Consider the following 23,925-nt stretch of genomic DNA (forward strand, 5'->3'; position numbering starts at 1 on the left):
GCAGACTTATTTTAATCGATTAGATTAAAAGCAGAATTGTTGTTATTTTTTCTGCTGATACACATCAGTTTTAATTGATAATTATGATATTAACAAGTAGTCACAATCCAATCAAATATTATTTAATTCTCTAATATATAAAAAAACAGTTCAAAGTTGTGATTTAAAAGGATTTTTGAACGCCTAAACCATAAATTTATGCAGATTAAATATTCGAGATTTCACTAAAATCAAATAAAGAAGTATCGTTTTCCATATGAGTTATGTGTCATGGACAGCTATTCCTACAAATTAATTCCTCCCGATATCCTTGCCACTGAAACACGGTTCACACATTTTAGTCGGTGGAATTTCCGTTTCTGAATACACTGAGTGACTTTGTTATTATTCACATTCCAGCAGTTTTATAATTACTCCGATTTGCCGCGATGCACATATTTCATATCTTCCATCGCGAAACGCCAACTCGGAATGCTTCCTCAGGGCATTCCCAGCGCAGAAAAAAGGTACCAGCTTGCAAGCGAAAATCGTGACGATTTCATACGCTATAACGTTGATTACGCCCTTGGACCTACCCCTTGGCATATTTGCGTAATTGCTTGCAATCCCGGGCTTATACATTCCACGCGATCGCCATCGAAAGAATGAATGAAAACGCATCTTTGCGAATCAGATAACTAATGAATGAAGTGAGGGCCCGCGGTGAAATACCGTCCCATCGAGGGCATACACACACGCGAATTCCAAGCCGATACAAAACGATCAAGCGAAAAATCTCAACCATTCATGCTCCATTCTTTTCTCTATCTTCAGGTAACGGAAGTTCACCCGCCCAAAACTCGACCCGCAGCACCAGTCCGAACACGCAGAGCCTTCCCAACGGTCATCTGCAGGTATCACATCTCATCACCGGCTCCGTATCGGAACGAACGCTTCTTCAACAGCAGCAGCACCAGCAGCAGCAGCAGCAGCAGGGCAACCAGTCACCATCATCCCAACTGCAGCAGCATTCTCCATCGCAGCAACAGCTCCAGGCGGGGGTACCTCAGCAGCAACAGCAGCAGCAGACGTCCCACTCCCCGTCGTTGCAACATCAACAGCAGCAGCAACAGCAGCTCCAGCATCAACAGTCTTCCCAGTCACACCTCCTGAACAGCAGTTCCAGTAGTTTGGGCAACATAACGCCCACCTTCGTACAGCCACAGGTTAGTAAATTTTTCTACCCTAAATAATTTTTGTTTTCTGCTCGTTTATGCTTCACTGTTGTTCCAAGCTGTAAATACAAAACAAAAAATAAATTGCCCATTGCTATCGAACAACGTTATCTCTCCATCGAATAACTGGAACGAAAGTGGCCACATCTTATAGATCTATCAATGCCTCAATTAAAATTTCCAACAGGATAATTATCACGGTTAGCTTATCAACCGCCTTCCGATCTAAATCTTCCTCCACTGACTGGCATTGGAATTGGGCTACTAAAAAGATGCACGTGATTCCGAGAATAAAACAACCATTAACAATCTCCATCCCCAGCATTGACCGGACGCTTCTTCGATTCGGTTTAGAAAACCGATCAAGCTTTGGGAGTGATTAGTGGCAGTTTTTTGTGCATCATAAAAATTGAATCCCATCACTCACTCTCCGAATTGTGTTGTTGTGTATAGAATGGAAAACAAAACTGCCAGAAGCAAAACGACACTGGAAAATAATGGTTGGACTGGACTCCACCAAATCGTGAGAAAATTTACCGTGTTGAACCCAAATAGGAATTTGGTAATCATATATGCAGAGGAAAGAAAAACGCGCCTCATATGAGTACAACAAAGTGACTCAACCTACATATCGAAATGTGAAGCAAAAAAAAACCTATATATAGGTAGATGGATTTTTTTTCTCTTGAGGATAACGATCGTCGTTCGAAGATGGTCTTCTGTTCTCAGCGCAAGACTCGCGAGTCGACGCGCGGACGATGAAGCGGGGTGCAGTCCGTTCGATGCTGCGCCATTCCACCATATTGCCATTTGAGCCGAAAAAAAACATACCTTCTTCATGAACAAGCGGAAACGCCTTCAAACGATCGAAACACACATTCCAAACAGCCAGTGCGGCGGGTGCGTCGACGTGGCAAGAAGCTTGCTGTGCGAGTCGGTGGCGAAAAGTATCAAATATCGCGGTTCCATCCTTCGTCGTGGTTTAGTTTGATTGCTGGAGGATGCTCTGTTGTTGTTCGAAGCCACTCTGACGTCCAAAGTAGAATCATTCTATAAAGCAATACTACCGATTGGTCTATTTTTGTTTTTGTGTTTTTGCGTTGGTTTTCAAAATTTATCGGTTTTTGAAATATATTCTTTTGGATTTATGTAGGGGTTATAACGATTTCAAAACCAGTAATACTGCCTGAGTTTTCATTCTTGAAGCAGTAGAAACTAAAATTTGAATACACCAGGTTTATTGCATCGAGAACAGAGTTAAATTGCAATTTATTCTTTAGATACTTTAATGGCGTCGATTGATTTGTATCGAAAATTCATAAATATCAAAGTTGGGTTACATAATCATTAAGCATTTCCCTGTGCTTTTAACCTTTGCAAATATGAGTTAATTCTTACAACATTTGCGAAAACTGCAAATTTAACATAAGCATAAGTTCAGTGGTTAATATTTACATCTAAGATGAAACACGTTAAATAGAATGTAGGTCATTAAGTATGGGACTAATCAATAAAAACACCTTCAAGGCAATGTATGTTCGATTTTAATGGTCATGTTTTTGCTACAACAGACTATCATTAAGACTGTCGCAGTGGCCCAATGCCCTTTTGGCATACACAAAAAACATCAACATAGTCACTTTTAATAACCACACAATCATTTTAGTGTTTCTCATAGACTAGGTTGTCATAGGCCTCAAAATGGCTTCATTTGCAGCTTACAGCTATAACTACGTCTTTTTGCATTGGGATCTTAGAGATCTGCGAAAGGGTAGAGGTCAGATTGGCCAGATTTGGTATACTATACGGCTTCATTAAAGGGTGTCCCACATCAAATTGCACCACGGAAAAAAACGCCGTAGAAATTTACCTAATTGACTGATCCTTTTCAAAATTCAGACAATAAAATATAACCCATTAGTAAGCTTTTGGCATATTTATTTCATTCAACTTTAATAGCATAACCGTATGCTCGCACCTTACGTTTAACTCCACTCAAAAAGTTTTGTACAACATTTGGCTGCAGTTTCTTCTGTAGGGAACCCACTTTTTCTTCATGTCTTCCTCAGATTTGACCTCCTTGGGATGTTTTCCTATTGCCTGCTTCATATTAGCCCAGTAGTTTATGATGGGCCTTAGTTCCGGTGCGTTGGGGGCGTTCATGTCCTTGGGTACGAAAGTGACTCCGTTGGCTTCGTACCACATCAATACATTTTTTGAATATTGGCACGAAGGTAGATTCGGCCAGAAGATCGTAGGGCCCTCGTGTTGCTTCGACAGAGGAAGCAGAGTTTTCTGTAGACACCCCTTGAGGTAGATCTGCCCGTTTACAGTCCCGGTAGTCACGAACGACCCACTCTGTTTCCCACTTGTGCAGATCGCTTACCAAATCATGTATTTCTTGGCAAACTTTGAAAGTTTCTGTTTCTTTACTTCCTATGGAACATCAAACTTATACTGGACGGTGAAGAACAGTAGCTCCAGAAGCTACCGAAAGTACGCCTTGACGTAAGTTTCATAATCCATGATGAGAGAGTTAAGGAGCTTCCAATGGGTAATTTTATACAGCGTTTCTTCCGTGGTGCAATTTGATGTGGGACACCCTTTACGTAGTGTTCTCATTGCTTTGGGGGTTGGCGCATTATCCTGAAAAAAACCGACGGTTTATTGTTTCGAACATTTTTTATTCGCTTTCCGTATGCAAAAATGCAGTATTGTAGTCACAATTGATCATCTAGTTCTTCGGTAAAAAGACGATTAGCAAACTTCCCGACATATGGGAACCTTCCCGAACAGGAGGCCATATCAAGATTATATCTGTTTTATAACACGTTTTGATATTTTTAAGATATTATGTTACAAATCGAAAATAAACTAATTAGGAAGCAAATTCAAGTTTGTAACAGATTCAGATACAAGTAGCACATTGAGTTATGAATGAGCTATATGACACATTTCGTTTTAATAACAATGTTACTTGCAAATTACTTTTATAACAAAATATGTTACTTGCAAAACTTATTTTAATTACCATCATCATTTTAAAAGTATATTAAATACGTCACTTCACAGTTACTAATACTTGCTAATATATCCTTATTAGCTGTGTTATTTTTGGAATATCTCGATATGTTGACAATTAACCTTTTACACAGTGTGTTACAATTAAGATAAAAGCATTACATGGTTTGTTATGAATTAGGTATTAATTAGAGGCAGTTTAGTTATAATTTTTGATATTTGAACCACTTATGGAGGCTAATTTATACCAACGGTTGTTATAATATGATCAAATATATCAAATTAATAACGACTGTTAGAAAATTTGATAACAAAATAACAAGATCTGTTATAATGTTGTTAGGTCCTCCTGATCGGGTTGCCTGCTAATTAAGTTGTTTAGTTGACCGCTTTGATCGACGACCAATATTTTCCTCTATCCCAAGAAATACACGATCATGATTTGTTTACTTTTAAATTTTCGTAAGTTTCTACTCTCTTTGTTTTACCAAGCAACCTGCCAACAAGAGTGAGAGAGAAATAAACCAATCGAAACTACAATAGATCAAAATAATGGTCGCAGTGGTCAAACCTTCCGACAAAAAATATAAATCTATTATTGTATTAGAGTTTCGCGCCAATTTTATCTGCGATTTATATTTATCATGCTCCAATGAGAGAGGATAAATGTTTTTCAGGAAGAAAGGAAACGAGATATTTGGACTTACTTAATCAGCTCCAGGCCGTGGTTTCCTCTGCTGTACGAAGAAGTCGTCTCCATTCCACTCGGTCCATGGCCGCAATTCGCCAGCCACGTAGTCTACGTAGAGTCCGCAGGTCGCCTTCCACTTGATCGATCTATCTTGCTCGCTGCGCGCCCCGCCGTCTCGTTCCAGTCGGATCGTTATTGAGAACTTTTTTAACCGGGCAGTCGTCCGACATCCTCACGACATGCCCAGCCCATCGCAGGCGACCAATTTTTGCGGTGTGGGCGATGGGTGGTTCCCCAAGCAGCTGGTGCAATTCATGGTTCATTCGCCTCCTCCACGTTCCGTCTTCCATCTGCACTCCGCCGTAGATCGTGCGCAACACCTTCCGTTCGAAAACACTAAGGACGCGTTGGTCCTCCACGAGCATAGTCCATGTCTCATGGTCGTAAAGGACTACCGGTCTAATCAGCGTCTTGTAGATTGTTAATTTCGTGCGGTGGCGAATTTTGTTCGTTCGCAGCGTCCTACGGAGTCCAAAGTAGGCACGATTTCCTGCCATAATGCGTCTTTGTATTTCTCTGCTGATGTCGTTGTCTGCGGTAACCAGTGAGCCCAGATACACGAACTCTTCTACCATCTCGATTTCATCACCGTCTAAATGAATCCGGAGAGGGAGGTCAGCATTCACTTCTCTAGAACCTCTTCCTTTCATGTATTTTGTTTTCGATACATTAATGACAAGTCCAATCCGTTTGGCTTCAGCTTTCAGTCCGATGTACGTGTCCGCCATCCTCTCAAAGGTACGTGTAATGATGTCAACGTCCGTCGTCAGCGAATCCAAGAAGCTGGACGGACTTCGTGAATATCGTGCCACTCGTGTCTATACCCGCTCTTCTTATCACACCCTCCAAAGCGATGTTGAACAGCAAACATGAAAACCCATCACCTAGCCGTAACCCTCTTCGAGATCCAAAGGGACTCGAGACTGCCCTTGATACTCGAACAACACGAGAACAAACGAGATATTAGGCCGTATGAATAAAACCATTGAACTGTTTCATTCATACGGGCTATTATAATTATCAACTCTCTGTTTTAGTGGAAAACTGTTTTCCTTCCGCTTTATACAAATTTTAATCACTGATTATAACGAAGAAACTTTTCCGTTTTCTGTTGGATATTCAATCCACTACGTGCATTATTTTGAACTATTGTTTGGATATTGTCTACATCAGTATAAATAATCAAATCAAAACAAGATTGGAGTCCAGTATGAAACGAAGGTCTTCCATCTGCACTCCGCAGTATCTTGATAGTATCTCCAGCCTTCAGGGCGAAACACGACGTGAAGAAAAAAGAGCGGAAAATTAGGTATGGAGGGTCATTGAATCAAAGCTTATTAAGTTTGTACAACGTTCCTCTTTACCCAAGCAGGAGAATCCGCAGATCAGGCTATATTGGAAGCCAATTATAACTGGATCCGAACCCAAGTTTTCCCCTTGGCCCTGTGGACCACAGTTATTGGTGAACTTTTGAACCATAGCGGACTGGATAAAATGGAAACTCTTCAAGGTGATGCTAGGTTCCCGAGGAAAAATAACGGGATTAGCGGCGCTGCTGTCAATGAACTGGCAAGAATTGGCTCGTTCACGGAGAGAGATCCGCAGGCTTTGGAAGTATTAATCATTGTATGCTGCACGTTCCTGATAGCTCAGAATACGCACGCCAAGCCATTTGCTGAATCAGCTCGTAACGACGATTCGCTCGAAAATCTTGATATGTAGGTGAAGATGCAGTCGAAGCTCCGTATCGATGATTCTGATGGACTGCGGCGTTGTTGGCCATTCCTTTCTTGTCTTTCAAAGGAAGTTTGGCCCTCAACACCTACGGCTAGAGTTGCTCAGGTCAGAAGTACTCTCCTATTTGGTCCCGTCGTCTGCTGCATTCAAGCCTGGAAGGTTAGGAATATGCAGAGTTGGAGCGGCTGCATCGTTCTCAGGAAACGCGAAAGTTCTACCAGAAACTGAACGGATTCCGCAAAGGCTTTGTGCCGCGAGCCGAAATGTGTCGGGATAAGACTGGCAGTATTCTGACGGACGATCCTGAGGTGACCGATAGGTGGAAGCAGCACTTCGACGAACACCTTAACCCTTTAACTGGCAACACCGTAAAAACGATGTGATCAAGCTAATGACTATATTATCATGAAAGTACACACAAAAAGACTTTAAGTTCTGATTTTCATGCAAAAATAATTATCTGGAGGAGCGCCAAATAAAAAAAAAGCCCAATTTCTCTTTTTCTTTTTTCATGCCTAACACTCTGCTCAGATTTTTTTCAATTCAGATATATTACAAAATTGAAATAAAACATGAAATTTACTCATAGACAAATTTTTAGGTCAATCATTTTGTTCTAGAAGTCCTTTTCCTTCAAAAGAAAAAAAGGAAATATTCGCGCATTAATTATTTTCGGGTTTTTTCAGAATTTATGTTTTTGAAAGACGATAACTTTTGAATGCATAGTCAGAATATTGTGATATTATCATCAAAATGTCAAGATATCTGTTCTGAACACATTTTGCATATTGCCAATTAAGAACAAATTTCGTATGAGGCTCTGGTACTCCAAAAGCGAAGGCCGTCTACAGACGGTCTTACCCGTTAGAGGGTTAATGGCGCCCAGGCGGAGAACCATGGCGGCGGGGAAAGCAATTTCGACAGTGCAACAAACGGTGCCAGCCCCAACGATAGACGAAGTTAAAGAGGCCATCATGCAGCTAAAGAACAACAAGTCAGTTGGGAAAGATGGCATCGGAGCGGAGCTTATTAAAATGGGACCAGAAAAACTGGCCGTTTGTATATACCGACTAATTGTTAGAATTTGGGATACGGAACAGCTACCGGAGGAGTGGAAAGATGGGGTTATCTGCCCGATCTATAAAAAGGGTGACAAGTTGGACTATGAAAACTATCAAGCGATCACCGTTCTCAATACATCCTATAAAGTGCTGTCCCAAATCATTTTCCGCCGACTATCACCAATTGCGAACTGATTTGTGGGTACTTATCAAGCCGGCTTCGTCGGCTTCATCGAAGTCGAATCAAATATTTACACTGCGGCAAATCCTCCAAAAGGGTCGTGAATACAGAGTTCCCATGCATCATTTGTTCGTTGACTTCAAAGCCGCATATGATACCATCGACCGGAAAGAGCTATGAAAAATCATGGGCGAGAACAGCTTCCCCAGGAAGTTCATCAAACTGATTAAGTCTACGATGGATGGTACACAGTGCTGTATTCGGATTTCGGTTGGATTGTCAAGTTCATTCGAATCACACAGAGGGCATCGTCAAGGTGATGGTATTTCATGCCTACAGTTCAACATAGCGCTACAAGGTGTTATGAACCGAGCGGATATCAACACACGGGGCACGATATTCAACAAATCTAGTCAATTCGTCTGTTTTACCGATGACATGGATATTATCGCCAAAACATCTGTGGCGGTGGCTGAACAGTACACCAGACTAAAGCGCGAAGCAGAAAAAATTGGGTTAAAGGTAAATACGTCTAAAACAAAGTACATGCTGGCCAGCGGAGCCGAGGCCGAACGACGCCGCTTGGGTAGTAGTATATTGATCGACGGTGAAGAGTTTGAAGTAGTCGACGAATTTGTCTACCTTGGCTCACTGGTAACGGCGGACAATGATACCAGCGATGAGATTCGGAGGTGTATTATCAGCGGAAGTCATGCTTACTACGGGCTTCACAAGCAATTGCGGTCGAGTAGACTAAGTTCCCGTACAAAGACTAAGCACCCTGTACAAGACGCTTATTAGACCGGTTGTTCTTTACGGGCATGAAACATGGCCAATGCTCGAAGAAGACCTGCGAGTGCTCGGAGTTTTTGAACGACGAGTGCTAAAAACGATCTTCGGCGGCGTACAGGAGAACGGAGTATGGAGGCGGAGGATGAACCATGACGAACCCTCTATGCTCTATGGCGAACCCAGTATCCAGAAGGTGGCTAAAGCTGGACGGATACGATGGGCAGGGCATGTTGCAAGAATGCCGGACAACTACCCTGCAAAGATGGCGTTTGCCTCAAATGCGGTAGGAACAAGACGACCAGGAGCGCAGCGAGCAAGATGGTTATACCAGGTGGAGCGAGATCTGGCGGAGAGTACTCGGTGTCCGAGGAATTGGAGAGCGGTAGCCCTCAACCGAGTTACATGGAGAAACTTTGTTCAACAGGCTTTGTCTTAGGACGGCAAGCCATCTAAGTAAGTAAGTAAGTAAGTAAGTATACTCGGTCCTGGGCTTCTCGTCGCCAGTTCGTTGCGCGTCTAGGCACACGCAAGTCGGCTTCAGCATGTTCGAGCCGTCCAGCCCGCTGAGCCCCTCTATTCCTGGTGCCGGTGAGGTTCTTGAAGAGAACGGATTTTACTGCACAGTCGTCCGGCACCATTGCGATGTGGCCGGCCCACCGTAGTCGCCCGACTTTCGCCAGGTGTTCGATGGAAATCCAAGTAGTGCCTGCAACTCATAGATCATACACCTACGCCACTCTCTGCTATCCGTTTGTACTCCGCCAAAAATAGTCCGCAATACCTTTCGTTCAAATACGGCAAGTAAGCAAAGTTACTGTCTCAAGTCCGTAGCGAACTACCGGTCTGATTAGCGTTTTGTACATTGTCAGCTTTGTGCGGTTTCCTTGATCGAAGCGTCTTGCGAAGGGTAAAGTAGGCTCAATTTCCAGTTTGAATGCTTGAATCGTTGAATCTCCTTATTAACCTCCAGTACATCGCCGTCAATAGTCACTGTCCGTGGGAGGCAAACGTTGCTTTCTCTGGAGCCTCTTCCTACCATATATTTGGTTTTTGACGCATTGATTCGTAACCCAATCCTTCTAGCCTCCGCCGTCCCAAGGTTTCTAGTAATGATGTCGAGGTCGTCTGCGAAGGCTAGGAATTGGCTACTCTTGCTGAAAATTGTACCGCTCGTTACGATGCTCGCTTGCCGGATCACACCTTCAAAAACGATATTGAATAACATACAGGACAATCCATCCCCTTGCCGCAACGCTCTGCGTGATTCGAGAGGACTTGAGAGTGTCTCCGAAACGCGCACGTAGCACATCACACGTCCCAGGCTAGCTTTGATCAGCCGCATCAGTTTGTCCGCAAAACTGTATTCGTGACTTATATGCCAAAGCTGTTCACGTTCAACTGTATCGTATGCTGCTCTGAATCGTATGCGTGGGCACGTTGTACTCTCGACATTTCTGGAGGATTTGATCCGTAGTAGCACGGGCCCCAAAAATCCCGCCTATCCTACGAGTTCTCTTGCTAGTGGGGATAGACGACGCAACAAAATCTGAGAGAACACCTTGTAGGCGGCGTTGACCAGCGTAATGCTGCGGTAGTTACAGCAATCTAGCCGGTCACCCTTTTTGTAGATGAAACAGACTACGTCTTCCATGCACTCCTCCGGTAGTTTCACCTCCTTCCAAATAATTGAAATTATCCAGAGAAGTGCCGTTGCTAGCGGTTCTTGATCATTTTTATAAGTTTCTGCTTCTTCTCCCTGGTTTCTTCTGCGTCTAGCACAGCAACTACCACCGGTAAGTTGGACATCCAATTTCGTATTTCACAACTTCCGGATTTCCGGTCAACTGGATCGCTTTCTCCACTGTTTCGCGCCGAACGACCTCATTTGCATGACGTGTGTGCTGGGAGCTGTGTCAACGTCGTTCTCCTTTGACAGGAAGCGCTGGCAGAGCTGATCCTCAGTTTTCATTCTCTCTTAACGGAATATTTCCCGGATGTCGCCGCAGGTTACCACTATAAATATATGAATATATGGTACTACCACCTGCCTTAGCAGAACATCCGTTCTTAGCAATGAGCCTATCATGTCAAAAAGAGTTGAAAATATTCAACTATTGGTCATGCTCCCCAACTCTTGTATGAAGGGCCAAAAGGGAATTGGTCGATAAGCAACATCACTTACACGTACCAGGGATTTAGAGAATCTCCTTTCAAGGGCTAAGTTGCCTGAGTCAATCGTTGAATAAACCGTCTTAATGCAGAATGACTTCAGCAGGTGGGGAGAATAGCTCGCTCATTATCCACGATGTGTTGTTAATCGGGTCAAGATTAACCCTAGAAAGTTGACTGTTTCACTCTCCCTAGGCCCACCGCTTCAAACAAGTGCTCTGATGGTCCCTCCCTCTTCCCCATTCTAGTTTATTTATGAAATGTGGTATATATGGATAAAAATAGAACAATCTCACCAGCAGTCCTTCGAATGGAACAGAGTTGCGTCCTTTTAGTTTCCATAAGTGCTTCTAATAATTAATTTTTTTTTTCTTCTGGTATTCAATATCCATGTGCAGTATTAACACTCGTATTTGCCAAAGTTTTATATAGCAGGAGGTGCTTCATAAGCTAAAACGAAAAAAATTAATTAAAATAACATATTTTATGCTGACCTATTAATAAGGTCGTGTGGCTTCGCCGTCTGCCCAAAACCTCGATTTTGAGATCAGGTAGCCAGGAACCTCCCAGTGTCGCACATCCTAGCTTGGCTACTCAATAGAGCATGGAGGCGCTAGGTACGGGCTTGGGATAGCAAGAGCTATATTGGATGCTCCTCATTTGCCTTCCCCATTTCATATCCATCGCCGCAGACTACCACTACCACACAAAACTCCCGCAACCGTACTAGGACCAACAAAAGAGGTCAACTGATCACGTGCTTTGAGAAGCACGGAACTTAAAGACACCCCGTATTAAGTCAATGCCGCGTCCCACACAAAACTTGTTTTGCCGAGTTTTATTTTTGGGATTGACTACTGATTGACTCAGGTATCAGTAACGATTACGGTAGAAGTTATAGACTTTTTTTTGTTTTAGATTATAGTCACTTTAACCAGTTTTTGGTCATTCGTGACTTCTGCGGGGTTGGGATTTGAACCCGGGTCCTCGGCGTGAGAGGCGTGAATGCTAACCACTACGCCGGGACCAACGTAAGTTGTAGACTTCGGGGACGGTGTAGATCTGGATGTTTTACTTTTGGGACTAGTTTTCCGTTCGATTGGTGCCTCCAGTCTTTCGGAGACATAAGGACTTCATGGGTCCTTCTAACCCTAGTTTTTTAGTTAGTTCTTTAGATTCTACTCCATTGGTTGTATGAATTCAGAATTCGTGTTTTGGTACACGACTTACAATATTGTAAAAAGCTGGCAGCCTCAGAAACAAGTTTTATAATGATTATGCATAGATAGTACGAGTAACTGAAACTGCGAAACGGTCCAGGGCTCAATAAAGTAGTGATGCGACTCCTGCAACATTTTCCTTTTTATCTAAAGGCTTCGGTACATTTTTACAATGAATCTTCTTGAAAACTTTTTAAATTCTTGTGGATAATATCGACGTCTGCAATGCTAAACTAAATATTTCAAACGATTTCTCATTTCAATATAAGTTATCCCTAATTAAAATTATGAACAAAACAATTCCAATTAATTTTTCGTTCTCCGTTTGCTTTCAGTCCCCCACTCACTCATTCAAAACGGCGTCCATCAACGGTGCAGGTCATCATACGAACGGAGGCGATTTAAATATGCCCGGTGGACCGACAGTCGCTCCTGGAACACCGAATTCGAAGGCAAAGGTGAGAATCCTCCCGACATACAGCGAATCGGTATCGCAGATCGCATGAAGAACGAACGCGCTGAAATGTCCGAGCTGACTTAAGTCACCCGCCTGGAACTGGCTTTTCAATTTTCCCTAATTTTGCGAACGGTCACTAATTTAATTTGCATTCGCATTTATCGCAAAATCACCACCGTCAGTGCCATCGCCTTGTTCAGCGGTTCAGCTTCCCGTGACGAAGAAAAGGTTTCATTTGCTTTTTTTTTTATTTCGTGAGTGCACTTTCCGTCACTCGCTAATGTTCGGACCTTCTGTTTAATTGCGCGCATTTTGTGTCGACATTATTTGAATTAATAGTCACTTTAGGTTTCCGCTCATGTGTCCGACTACAGTAAAATTCTGCTACCTTACCAAGCGGGTTAATAGCGGAAACCGCTGTCATTGTAGACGATTTACTTTGTAAATCTGTTAGTTGCTGAACGAGGAGCTGATTTTTTATTTTTCTGGTTTTTATTCGTTTTATCGCAGGATGTATCGCCACGGGTCAAAATCGTCGTCGCCCTGTACCCTTTTAAGGCAATCGAAAGTGGCGATTTGTCATTGGAGAAGGTATGTTTTACCCTAGAGCGACATGTTTTTTACTGAGTAATCTTACTAATCTGTCTAATTTCCTTAGAATGCCGAGTATGAAGTGATCGATGACTCGCAGGAACACTGGTGGAAAGTCAAAGATCAACACGGCACGATCGGTTACATTCCAAGCAACTATGTCAAGGAGAAGGAACTGCTCGGTCTTCAAAAGTACGACTGGTACGTGGGCGACATGTCCCGGCAGCGAGCTGAATCGCTGCTCAAACAGAACGACAAGGAAGGCTGTTTTGTGGTGAGAAAATCGTCCACCAAAGGCCTCTATACACTATCGCTACATACCAAAGTGTGAGTTGTAGATTTGGTTTTCTGCCTCTGGAAGTTATCTAATCGAAATTTTTGTTCGTTTTTTTCGGGTAGACCCCAATCCCATGTAAAGCACTATCACATTAAACAGAACGCTCGTCAGGAGTTTTACCTCTCAGAAAAACACTGCTGTGAAACGATACCGGATTTGATTAACTACCATCGACACAATTCCGGCGGTCTGGCATGTCGACTGAAGACGTCCCCGTGTGATCGACCAGTGCCACCGACTGCCGGTTTATCACATGGTATAAGCGAAATCGAATTAATATAATGAGCGAATAAATTTATCTTTTCCATATGCCTTTAGATAAATGGGAAATCCATCCTTCGGAACTGATGATCCTGGAGGAACTTGGTTCCGGCCAGTTCGGTGTAGTCCGGCGAGCCAAATGGCGTGGTTCGATCGATACAGCCGTAAAAATGATGAAAGTTGGAACCATGTCAGAGGACGATTTCATTGAGGAAGCAAAAGTTATGACGTAAGTTTTTGCTAGTTTTCTTTTCGAAAATAGGATTAAAATTGTTTGAATTATAGGAAACTGCAACATCCAAATCTAGTACAACTTTACGGCGTTTGTTCAAAGCACCGACCGATCTACATCATCACCGAGTACATGAAACATGGTTCTCTACTCAACTATCTGCGAAGGCACGAGCAAACTCTGATCGGTAATATGGGAATGCTGTTGGATATGTGCATACAGGTAATATTGACGAAATTCGTAACCCCAATTACCTCATATTTTATTTGGATCGCTTGATTTTCCAACAGGTCTGCAAGGGTATGTCCTATCTCGAGCGGCACAACTACATTCACCGAGATCTGGCCGCCCGCAACTGTCTGGTCGGGTCGGAAAATACCGTCAAGGTGGCCGATTTCGGTCTGGCACGGTACGTGCTCGACGACCAGTACACCAGTTCTGGCGGTACCAAGTTCCCGATCAAGTGGGCACCGCCGGAGGTGCTTAACTATACCCGGTTTTCGTCCAAGAGTGATGTATGGGCTTATGGTAAGAAAAAAATTAGCTGTTTTTGGCTGTGCATTCTGACGGCGCTAACTGTTCGCTTTTGTTTTAGGTGTGCTTATGTGGGAGGTATTCACATGCGGAAAAATGCCCTACGGTCGCCTAAAGAACACGGAAGTCGTAGAACGTGTCCAGCGGGGAATTATACTAGAGAAACCAAAAGCATGCGCAAAAGAGATTTATGATGTAAGTTTTGAGTTACTTGATTTTTCTTGAGCAACGTATAGTCTATGTAATGCCATTCTATCGAAGGACAAATCAAATCAAAGAATTGAATTTGCTGATGGGCAGTAATAAAGCTTTAGAGTGGCACTTACCACCTGTTGCCACAGTTTCTATTGTCTCATTTACCAATGCATTATTCAGCAAGCAACGTAATTATTGTGATCTTTTGATGATTGCTAATTACTGCTTGTATGGTCGCTAGAAGCGCTCATAACGGTGTTTCATTTATGTCATTCTGGAAGAATCTGCTGAACTGTTTACGGCCGTCATTGAACGTTACAACATCGTTTACTACAGTCGTAAAAAGCGAACCAGTGATTGGGATGCGATATGCTGCAACCCTTAGATTTTAGCGTGGGGAGGGTGATGCGGGGTAGAAAAAGAGGGAATAAATCAAACGTGAACTAATTCACAGTTCTTTCGTGTGGATACTTTTAACTCGTAATAACATAAATTTGAGAAAAATACGAAAATATTAGCACAGTGGTTCACGACCATCAAAGAAATCGATCCGCTAAACTACAAACGCTATACAAATCACTACACAGCGGATTTTTTTTCGAGAAAAAAAGATCCAATTGCCGCTGGAGTAGATGCTATCTTTTAATGTCAAACGAAAATTATGTTTCAGTTTTAGCCAAATGAAGGACATTTTACCCTAATTTATCGATATACAAGTAAATATCGTTGAAGTCTGTTGATCTAGATTCATTTTTTTGTCAGAAAACCAATTTTTTTATATGAATTTAAATGATTCTAAAAAGATCGGCACATGCGTATTGCACATCCAGTCCACATGTCGGATATACCAAGCAAAATATGTTACTATAGACCAGCGTTTTCCAAATGAGGGTTCTTCCAAACTTTTACTCGCAGCAGAATAATATACGGAATTTTTGATTATTTTTCGGAAAATCGTTGCTATGAAACAACTACTTATTCCCGAATGTGTTCAACTATTGGTAAACATATGAAACACACTATTCGTTAGCTAATTCGCAGGGCTTGCTCGTTCACTTTGCCTCAATTTTGATTCATTATCATTTGACAGTACCGTCTCAACCAAGCAAAATTTGAGAAAGTTGTATATGTAACATTTGTAGAATTAGCTACCATCTTCAAATTTGCTGAATAAAGTTTTGCTGTATCTGTTGTAGTTACGATGCTACAATGCTAGCACGTCATTAGTAACTAAATGAGCAATCTTTTAGTCACTAATAAGGTACTAGTAGCACCGTAAATACAAAGCATTCAGTAAAACTTTATTCAGCAAAATTGTAGATAATAACTGGTTCTACAAATGTCCCATATATAGCTTTGTCAAATTTTGCTCGACTGAGACTGTACTGCCAAATGAATCAACATTGAGTCAAAGTGAACGAACAAGCCCTGCTAATTCGCGATTAGCTGATGCTCACCTTTGCTGTTGGAATATGAATGCTCCAACTGATAAACTTTTGTTTTTTGTAGGTTACATGAACGATGTTTGATAAAATAGATACATTTAGGAACGCATGAACACCATTAGGACGTTATGACAGTAATTACTTTTAGTCTAGAATATCTGTGAAGCTTGTTAGCTTCTGTTGTCCATCCAGGGTACGGATTAAGTGTATTATACCTAAGTCAAATCTCTAGAGGGTGTCTACTACCCTTCTTCTTCATTTTGTCCTTCACAATTGACTAGTATTCCTCAATCAGCTCCAGATTATTGATCGAATTCCACTTCTTGGCAACCACGGTGATGCCATTGTTGTTGTACCACTTTTTGTCAAATTCGAATAGTGACAGCTCGCCAAGGTGGGTCAGAAAAGGCACCAAACCTGGTCCACAAGTCACAAAAGTTTCACTTTTTAAATTGCTTGCTATACGAAGAACATTTTCGCGATCATCGGCCGTTTTTCTATCTTACGCTCTTCCGGGTACTCTGCCGATCAAACGAGGTACGAAATACTTGTACAGGGAATTGTTTGATAATGAAGCCATCCAATTTCTTCTAAAACTTCCATAAGCGCCGATACAAATTATGCCTTGAATTTCTCACACCAGCTTTCTTCTTTATTTTCTGCACATAAGTTGGCAAAACATCTGCCAGTTTTGGCGCGTTCTCGATGACAATCGTTTGAAGTGAACCTCTGCTTTCGAAAGAGTTTTTGGATCAGCATCCTTTTCTGTCGTTTCCTGGCGATGACCAGACGTTCTTTAAATCCTTTTTGGGTATTACACACCGTAAATTTAAGGCCGTTTTTCCATGCGTTTGTTTCGGTGATGCCATTATACAAACAAATAAACTGTTGCTGATAAAAAAAAGTGATTCTCTCCACATTTAAATGGGTCAATGAAATTTTGAAGTCGTTTTCTGAAACATCTAGGCGGAACTTACCGACGAAAAATAACAGGCCGGGAATCTGCTTGGCGTCCGCTTCAACGTACGTTTCATCGTCCATTACTATGCATTCGCGGTACAGCTCCTTACCTTAAAGACATGAAGTCCGGCCCGCTTCATTGTCTGCTAGAAGAACCAGGCAAAAAATTGACCTTCTTGGCCACGTCCCGATCCGAAAAGTTCGGACTGTGCTTAAAGTAATCCCTCACCTTCCTTACCTTCACGGGGTCGGTCGAATGATCGATTCCCAACTGTTTCGAGATCCGCCTGTGGAACTACCTGGATTTTCCGACCGCGCTCATAGTTTTCTGTCGAAGCACTTCTTGCTTGGAAGCCTTCTCGATAACCACTTGACAGATTATGGCGAAATTTTGCACATGTAAACATTACACTCCAAACTAGTTTTACTTAAAATTTCATTAATTCCTACCCATGCAATAAAAGTTATACACAAAAAAGAGTGTCGTAGTTTTTTCGAGTACAGTCTTTTATGCTCGGTTTATAACACCTTGTAGCGCTATGTTGAACAGCAAACATGAAAGACCATTACCTTGACGAAGTCCATTGGGTGATTCGAATGAACTCAACAATCCACTCGAAATTCATCATCCATCATTCATCAGTTTGCTCAGCTGCCTGGGGAAGCCGCTCTGGCCCACAATGCTGTACACAGTTTACGGATTTAGGCTCGATACCTGATATGGAATCAGAAGGAAACTTCCGAAGAAGTTGTACCGTGCTAATTCAGGAATACCGTGATTGCAGAGCAGATGCGCTAAACTTTCAGGTTCAGAGTTACAAAAGCAGTTTGTAGGTATCGGATGATACCTTGCCGATATTCTTTAAATGATAAAGAGCGGGGCAGTGTCCTGTTAGGAGTCCCGTGATTGTGCGTAGTTCACTGCGAGTTAAATTGAATTTTTTGCTGATTTTTATTTTGCTTTATTTTTTCAACAATCCACAATCTAATTTTTGTATAAATCTATTTAAATTCAATTTTTCAACGCATCCATGGGACACTGATACATATTAGGAAAATCAAGTTTAGGTTATTTTTATCTCCACAGTATTGTTGTATATTTAAACCTGTTTGTACGCTAGCTATTATAGGTTAGAATAATAAGCGGAATTTCTAGTTTTTCGAATTCTTCTCTAGTTATTTGCAATCATGCAAATGAGCGCATTTAAAAACAGATTGAAGTGCCTCTTAAGCTTATTAGAAATGTGTTAAACAGCTAACAAATGTGAGAATCCTCTACTTTTATTGAATTTATTGAAACATGGCGCAAATATTTTGCCTATTTCCCATTTTTAAGATTCTAATCACACCAAGCACCGTGTCAATTCTTTAAAAATCTACGTTGTCTGCTTTACATTTCAATGTGATTCATTAGATTGCTTAAATAAACTGATTCAATGAATTAATTCGTATTCGCATCTTTCTTTGCAGGTGATGAAAAAGTGCTGGTCGCACAGCCCGGAGGATAGGCCCGGATTCCGAATACTTAAGGATCAGCTGGCTGCGGTTGCTCAAGGTCTCACCGACTAAAAAGTTTACCGTTTCAAAACAAAAACCCTTTTAGCACGGTCACACAGATACGCATAGAATTACCAACCTAGTAGTGGCTAGATGACCCTGCTTTTCGTTTTCAAGTATCTCTACTATTCATCTAAAACACTAAAATAACTCCCGTGGCAGCTGTTTGCAGCAACCAACAGTTCGCGCATAAATATTGCATTGCAAAAGCGCCGCGGATAGTATTTTATATATTTAGAAATATCGTGCTCACGGAAAACGTAAAAATCTCCATATCTCAATTGCAAAAAAATATAAAACAAACACAAATTATCTCTTAAAAATAGGAAACCATTTGAACCGTTGTCTGCCATCTAGAAGCCAAACATAATTGCTCCGACAACTTAGTAACACTCATATAGGAAAATGCAGTCTCGAAACAGTATCACACAAAAACTAGAAAACTGACGCAAAAAAACCGTACACTCCAATAAATAGACTTACTATAAATATACAACTAAAACTAGAACAGAGGGAGAGAGAGTACAGTATAGAACTAGCCCACTCATCCTGTTTTTTCGGTGCCGTTCTAGGAAGACAGGGAAACACAGCTAATTCCTACCGTGAAACATATACTTCTCATTTCTACCAGAATGCACTCAAGCAAAGTTTGTTAACTCTACTAGCATACGCAACAATACGCATCAACCGACTGAATAAAATGCATGTTACGAATTGAAACGACAAAAGCAAACAAAAATGTGAATCAAAAATCATTAGTTTTCCAATTATACGGCGATATTGAAACCATTGCAGCAAAAAACAAAAATTGACTCTGAAACGGGGGGAAGTAACAATAATTTTTGTGACACAAACATTACTACACAGTTTAGTAGAATCGTATTGATGGGATGGAGTAGCGAATAGAAGAAAAAAGACATGCCGGAATGTCGTGTACGAAGCTAATTCAAAACTGATTGATTGAATTTGGTCAGTTTCGGCATTCCGCGAAGTTTAAGCAATGTGACGATAGAGAGGTAATCTCTTCCAATTGTGCATATACATATTGATAGGCGCTTCTTTCATTAGGCGACTGGTGACGAAATTTCCAATTTTATTAGCGGTATTTTTTCTGCTTAAGGAAACATTACACACTACGGTTTATTTTACACTACTATTATATTCGACAGCATAACAGTAGTTTGATGATAAGAACGCGAACGCAAGAAAGCATAAGTGATATTTAATACTTTTAGTTTGTTTTTAAAGACATTTATTTAATTCAATCTATTTGTGTGTTTACTCGAAGCAATCTGAAGGAGTAAAAGAGTATGTTGAGGGAGTTTTTCTGTTCTTTTTGTATATTTCTTTTTCCGTCGAGTGTAGTCATTTTTCTTAGTTCGAACAGGCATTTTCTAACTGCAAGTTTGTTCGTTGTTTAGATTTAGATTCTTCTTAGACTTCATTATTTTATGATCATGATTACTGCATGTGGCGTCATTTTGTTTTTTCGTTCTAAACAAATCAGTAAATTTGAAAATGATTTGCGCTGCTGCGCACTACAAAACAAGCAAAAGCTGGTGGAAAAATTTTTGTTTTTCGAAACTTATTTATGCTTGCAGCAGAAATGATACATGAAACTGAAGCAACAATACACAAACACACAAATATCCATGAGAAATCGAGAAATGCCATTTTTACAATACTAGAATATAAATGTTTAATAACAAATCTATAGTGAGGAGAGAAAAATAAAACACAAATCAGAATATGAGTATGATAAATAAAAAAACTACCTATACGGATTCAAAATCAAGCCAATAATCTTAGGATTTGAAGAATATCTAACACATTGCTTGTGTTGGGCACTACCTATCGTTAAGAGTGAATCAAAACACACAAGCAGCAAAGATTAATAATATGGGATTAAAATAACAAAATACCGAGCAGAAATAAACCGTGTAAAACTCATGCAGAATCGTCGAATACTTTTCGAAAAATATATATATACATATATATACATTTTTATTGCAAGAAGCTAACTGTAACTTAGCGAAGTGCTGCTGCCTGTCCGTTTGGGGGTAACCTAATTTGCGATCCATGCAAACCAAACTGCAACCGAGCAAAAACCGTTCTTCAAAAAACCGTTTTTTAAAGTGGGTGGTTGCAGCACGCTGTGGCGTCGATTGATCATAAAAACCGGAAGCAGGATTAATATAGATGTCTTTTATTCGAGATCAAACTAATAAACCAATAATAAAATCGATAAAAGAACGAATATGTCTTATATGAAAAAAAAAAATTGTTGGGTTTTGCTGAATAGAATATTGAAAGAAGGTTTCTATATGAATGATTTAAAAGCGTGCGTGTGATTAATTCATTATCAAACGATTATAAAAGAGTGGGTTGAAGCAGAGAGAAGTGAACTCATTATTACTTTGGATGTACCACTTAGTAGTATCACGTCATGGAACATTGGTATCATATAGCCGAACTGGCAAAATATTACGAAGTTTTAACATTCGACGTTGAACTACCGTTTAGAAAAACTTTATAATTTCACAGCGGATTATGCATTTAAAAATCACACCTAAATCCAACATGCCCGCACAAATTTTAATGTTCAATAGTCGATTTCATTCTCAATCACGTCTTTTAGGGCAAATACTGTCAAAGTACCAAACAAGTTGTCGCCGTTCGTGGTGTGACTGTCCGTGGAAGGCACGCGTCTCCTTTGAGCCTCTTCCTTTCACATACTTGGTTTCCGACGTGTTTATTCATCTCCCAATCCTGCTAGACTCTGCTTTTAGTGTGGCGTTTTATTTGCGATCTTCGAATTGTTATATTTTTTTAAATTTTATTTTAATGAGAGTTTCAGTCAAAGACCAGAGGAAGACGCAATAATCTGAGCCTCCGTCCTCTATTTTCTTTAGTGATTATGACAATGGTCCTTTATGGGTCGGAAAATCATGTTCTAGCATTATGTGTCACAGGTCATTTCGTTTGACTGGATCGTACGCCACCTTAAACTCACAAATAAATGATAAGTTAGCAAGTTATACTCCCAGAACATAGCTAGTAGGGTAACTGGTGGTAAAATGCCCAGTCGGGGCAAAATGCGCCGCTGTAATATTTCACGAATTACTTACTTTTAAACTGTAATTAAGGTGCCAATCGCTTCTATTTTACATTTCAAACTTGTGTTGAGCATATAAGCTTTCTAAATTACATAAATCCTATGAAAAAACAAAAAAATTATTTGCAGGCTTATTTCTTACAATTTTCGCAACTTTTTTCGTAAGACATTACGCTACCAATAAACAATATTACGTATCTGTAAATGGCTCTTGTTTTGAACAATGGTCTCGGTATCCAGCAGCCAACGTAAAATTGCTTAATTGAATTATTATTTATGTGATTTAAACGATTTTTTTTAAACAAGTTCTAGCGGGGCAAAATGCGCCGTGAGAAGCATGAATTTACTTGCAGTGCAACCAAACGTTAATCGATCTAGTAGCCCATACACTTTTAGGCAAACGTCAAAACATTGGTAAAAGCAAAAGGCAAAGTGTTGTTTTAATTCTGATTCGCTCCGAAAACCCCGGTTAAGATGTCGCGAAGCTACATAAGAAAAACCTACCGTCGGTCTTGGCCGGAGCCTGCCACTTGCGGCGGTAGTGAAAACCAGTGAAAACAGTGAAAGACGCGTTGCCGGCAAGGTGCTAAGAAAAACCCTTGTGTGATATGTTAGCATCGACCGCTCCAGCGAAGATGGACCTGGCGATTGTAAAAGCGCTATCCGGAATAACAGATTTAACAAGTAGGTAGGTTCTCACGCTGTTCTGAGTCGTGCCGGGTTTGCATTAAAATAAAACAGACAGCGCATTTTGCCAATTTGTTGTGGTGCATTTTGACCCTTTGTTGTGGTTCGTTTTGTACACACCTATGCGCATTTTACCCCTAACGAATCTGAAAACAAATTTTCAAATGCCTTATATAATTTCATGATTTAAACGTATTTTATTGATTTTTATGCTTCGGGACGAGCATGTTAGGTAAGAAACTGTTCTACTTTAGGGTCTATAGTCTAGTTTCTGGAAATGCATTCCGCATTGATGAATAATATGATATTCTTCTTAACGTGGGCATTATACCCCCAGTCCCCCTACCGGATGCAGGGTAAACATTTGAGCCGTCGTGGAGCGACACTTACGAAAACCTGTTTGGAACTCGCCGACGAAGGGCTTCGATAACAATTCTAGTCGGCAGAATAGGATACGAGAGAGCGCCTTGTAGGCAGAATTGAGCAATGCTATTCCTCGATAGTTTTTACTCTCGATTCGATGCCCTTTTTTCAATAACACGGTGTGGCAAAAATTTTTTTTTAATATACTTTGCAAGTGACCTACTGTACGTTGTTAGTCACACCTAGTACATCATAAAAACACATATGACATCATCCTAACACCCCCATAATTTCAAGCTATTCCAAAAAAACGTTTTTTTGCCAGGTGTACACATACTATCATGAATAACTCAATAATTTTCTAAGCAATTTTAAGTTTTTCATACATTTTTGGAAAGCTTAAAGGACAAGCTTTCAGGATATATACACATTCACTATGGTTCTACAAAAGTTAGACGAGATCTTTTCAATTATATTATATATTATATATTATATTATATGAAATTTAATTAAAAAATTAATTTTTTCTCACTTTAGGTGTCCTTAAAGTGACATTAAAAATGACCCACATTCCTCAACTCAACATCACTTGTTTTATATTCAATCCTAAGACTTTGATCAAAATTTCAGCCAAATCGGTCAACATTTCCAAATTTGAGACCATTTTTAAGAGTTGTAGAATTTGTTGCTTCTCATATATCACCCGCCTAAACTTACAACTGAGCATCTTGTACACGATGTAAGATTAGGCGGGTGATATAAGTATGAGAAGCAACAAATTCTACAACTCTTAAAAATGGTCTCAAATTCAAATTCCCCGTCATATAAAAGTTTTGTTGTGACACAATAAGCTATTATTTGAGGGGTGAGCCCCCGGGTTTTCTGACATAGTACTATTTTGGGACACTCTATTGCTCGTATTCCGGCTGGTACATGGAGGTAAGGATAGGAGTTGCTGGATAAGAAGCTAAGGACCACTATAGGGTCTGTTTTACGCATTATGCAACCAGTTGGCATGAAATGGAGAAATGGAGAGAGTTACCTG

At 40.7% G+C, this 23,925-nt stretch overlaps 1 protein-coding gene across 6 annotated transcripts in view; it reads left to right on the plus strand.

The window, feature by feature from the left end:
- LOC128743226 (tyrosine-protein kinase Btk29A) overlaps positions 1–20,964 on the plus strand; it is a 206,135-nt gene extending 185,171 nt beyond the window's left edge. For all 6 annotated transcript variants that reach the window (XM_053839762.1, XM_053839761.1, XM_053839763.1 and 3 more), the window contains 10 exons: positions 814–1,205; positions 12,482–12,604; positions 13,114–13,194; positions 13,262–13,521; positions 13,594–13,787; positions 13,850–14,021; positions 14,078–14,246; positions 14,315–14,552; positions 14,620–14,753; positions 18,629–20,964. In XM_053839762.1, the coding sequence (XP_053695737.1) occupies positions 814–1,205; positions 12,482–12,604; positions 13,114–13,194; positions 13,262–13,521; positions 13,594–13,787; positions 13,850–14,021; positions 14,078–14,246; positions 14,315–14,552; positions 14,620–14,753; positions 18,629–18,727 (1,862 nt within the window). In that variant the 3' untranslated portion in view covers positions 18,728–20,964. The remainder of the gene's footprint in view (positions 1–813; positions 1,206–12,481; positions 12,605–13,113; positions 13,195–13,261; positions 13,522–13,593; positions 13,788–13,849; positions 14,022–14,077; positions 14,247–14,314; positions 14,553–14,619; positions 14,754–18,628) is intronic.
- The last annotated feature ends 2,961 nt before the right edge of the window (positions 20,965–23,925 follow it).

The sequence above is a fragment of the Sabethes cyaneus genome, chromosome 3 (assembly GCF_943734655.1).
Source record: "Sabethes cyaneus chromosome 3, idSabCyanKW18_F2, whole genome shotgun sequence".
In the NCBI taxonomy this organism is placed as follows: Eukaryota; Metazoa; Arthropoda; class Insecta; order Diptera; family Culicidae; genus Sabethes; species Sabethes cyaneus.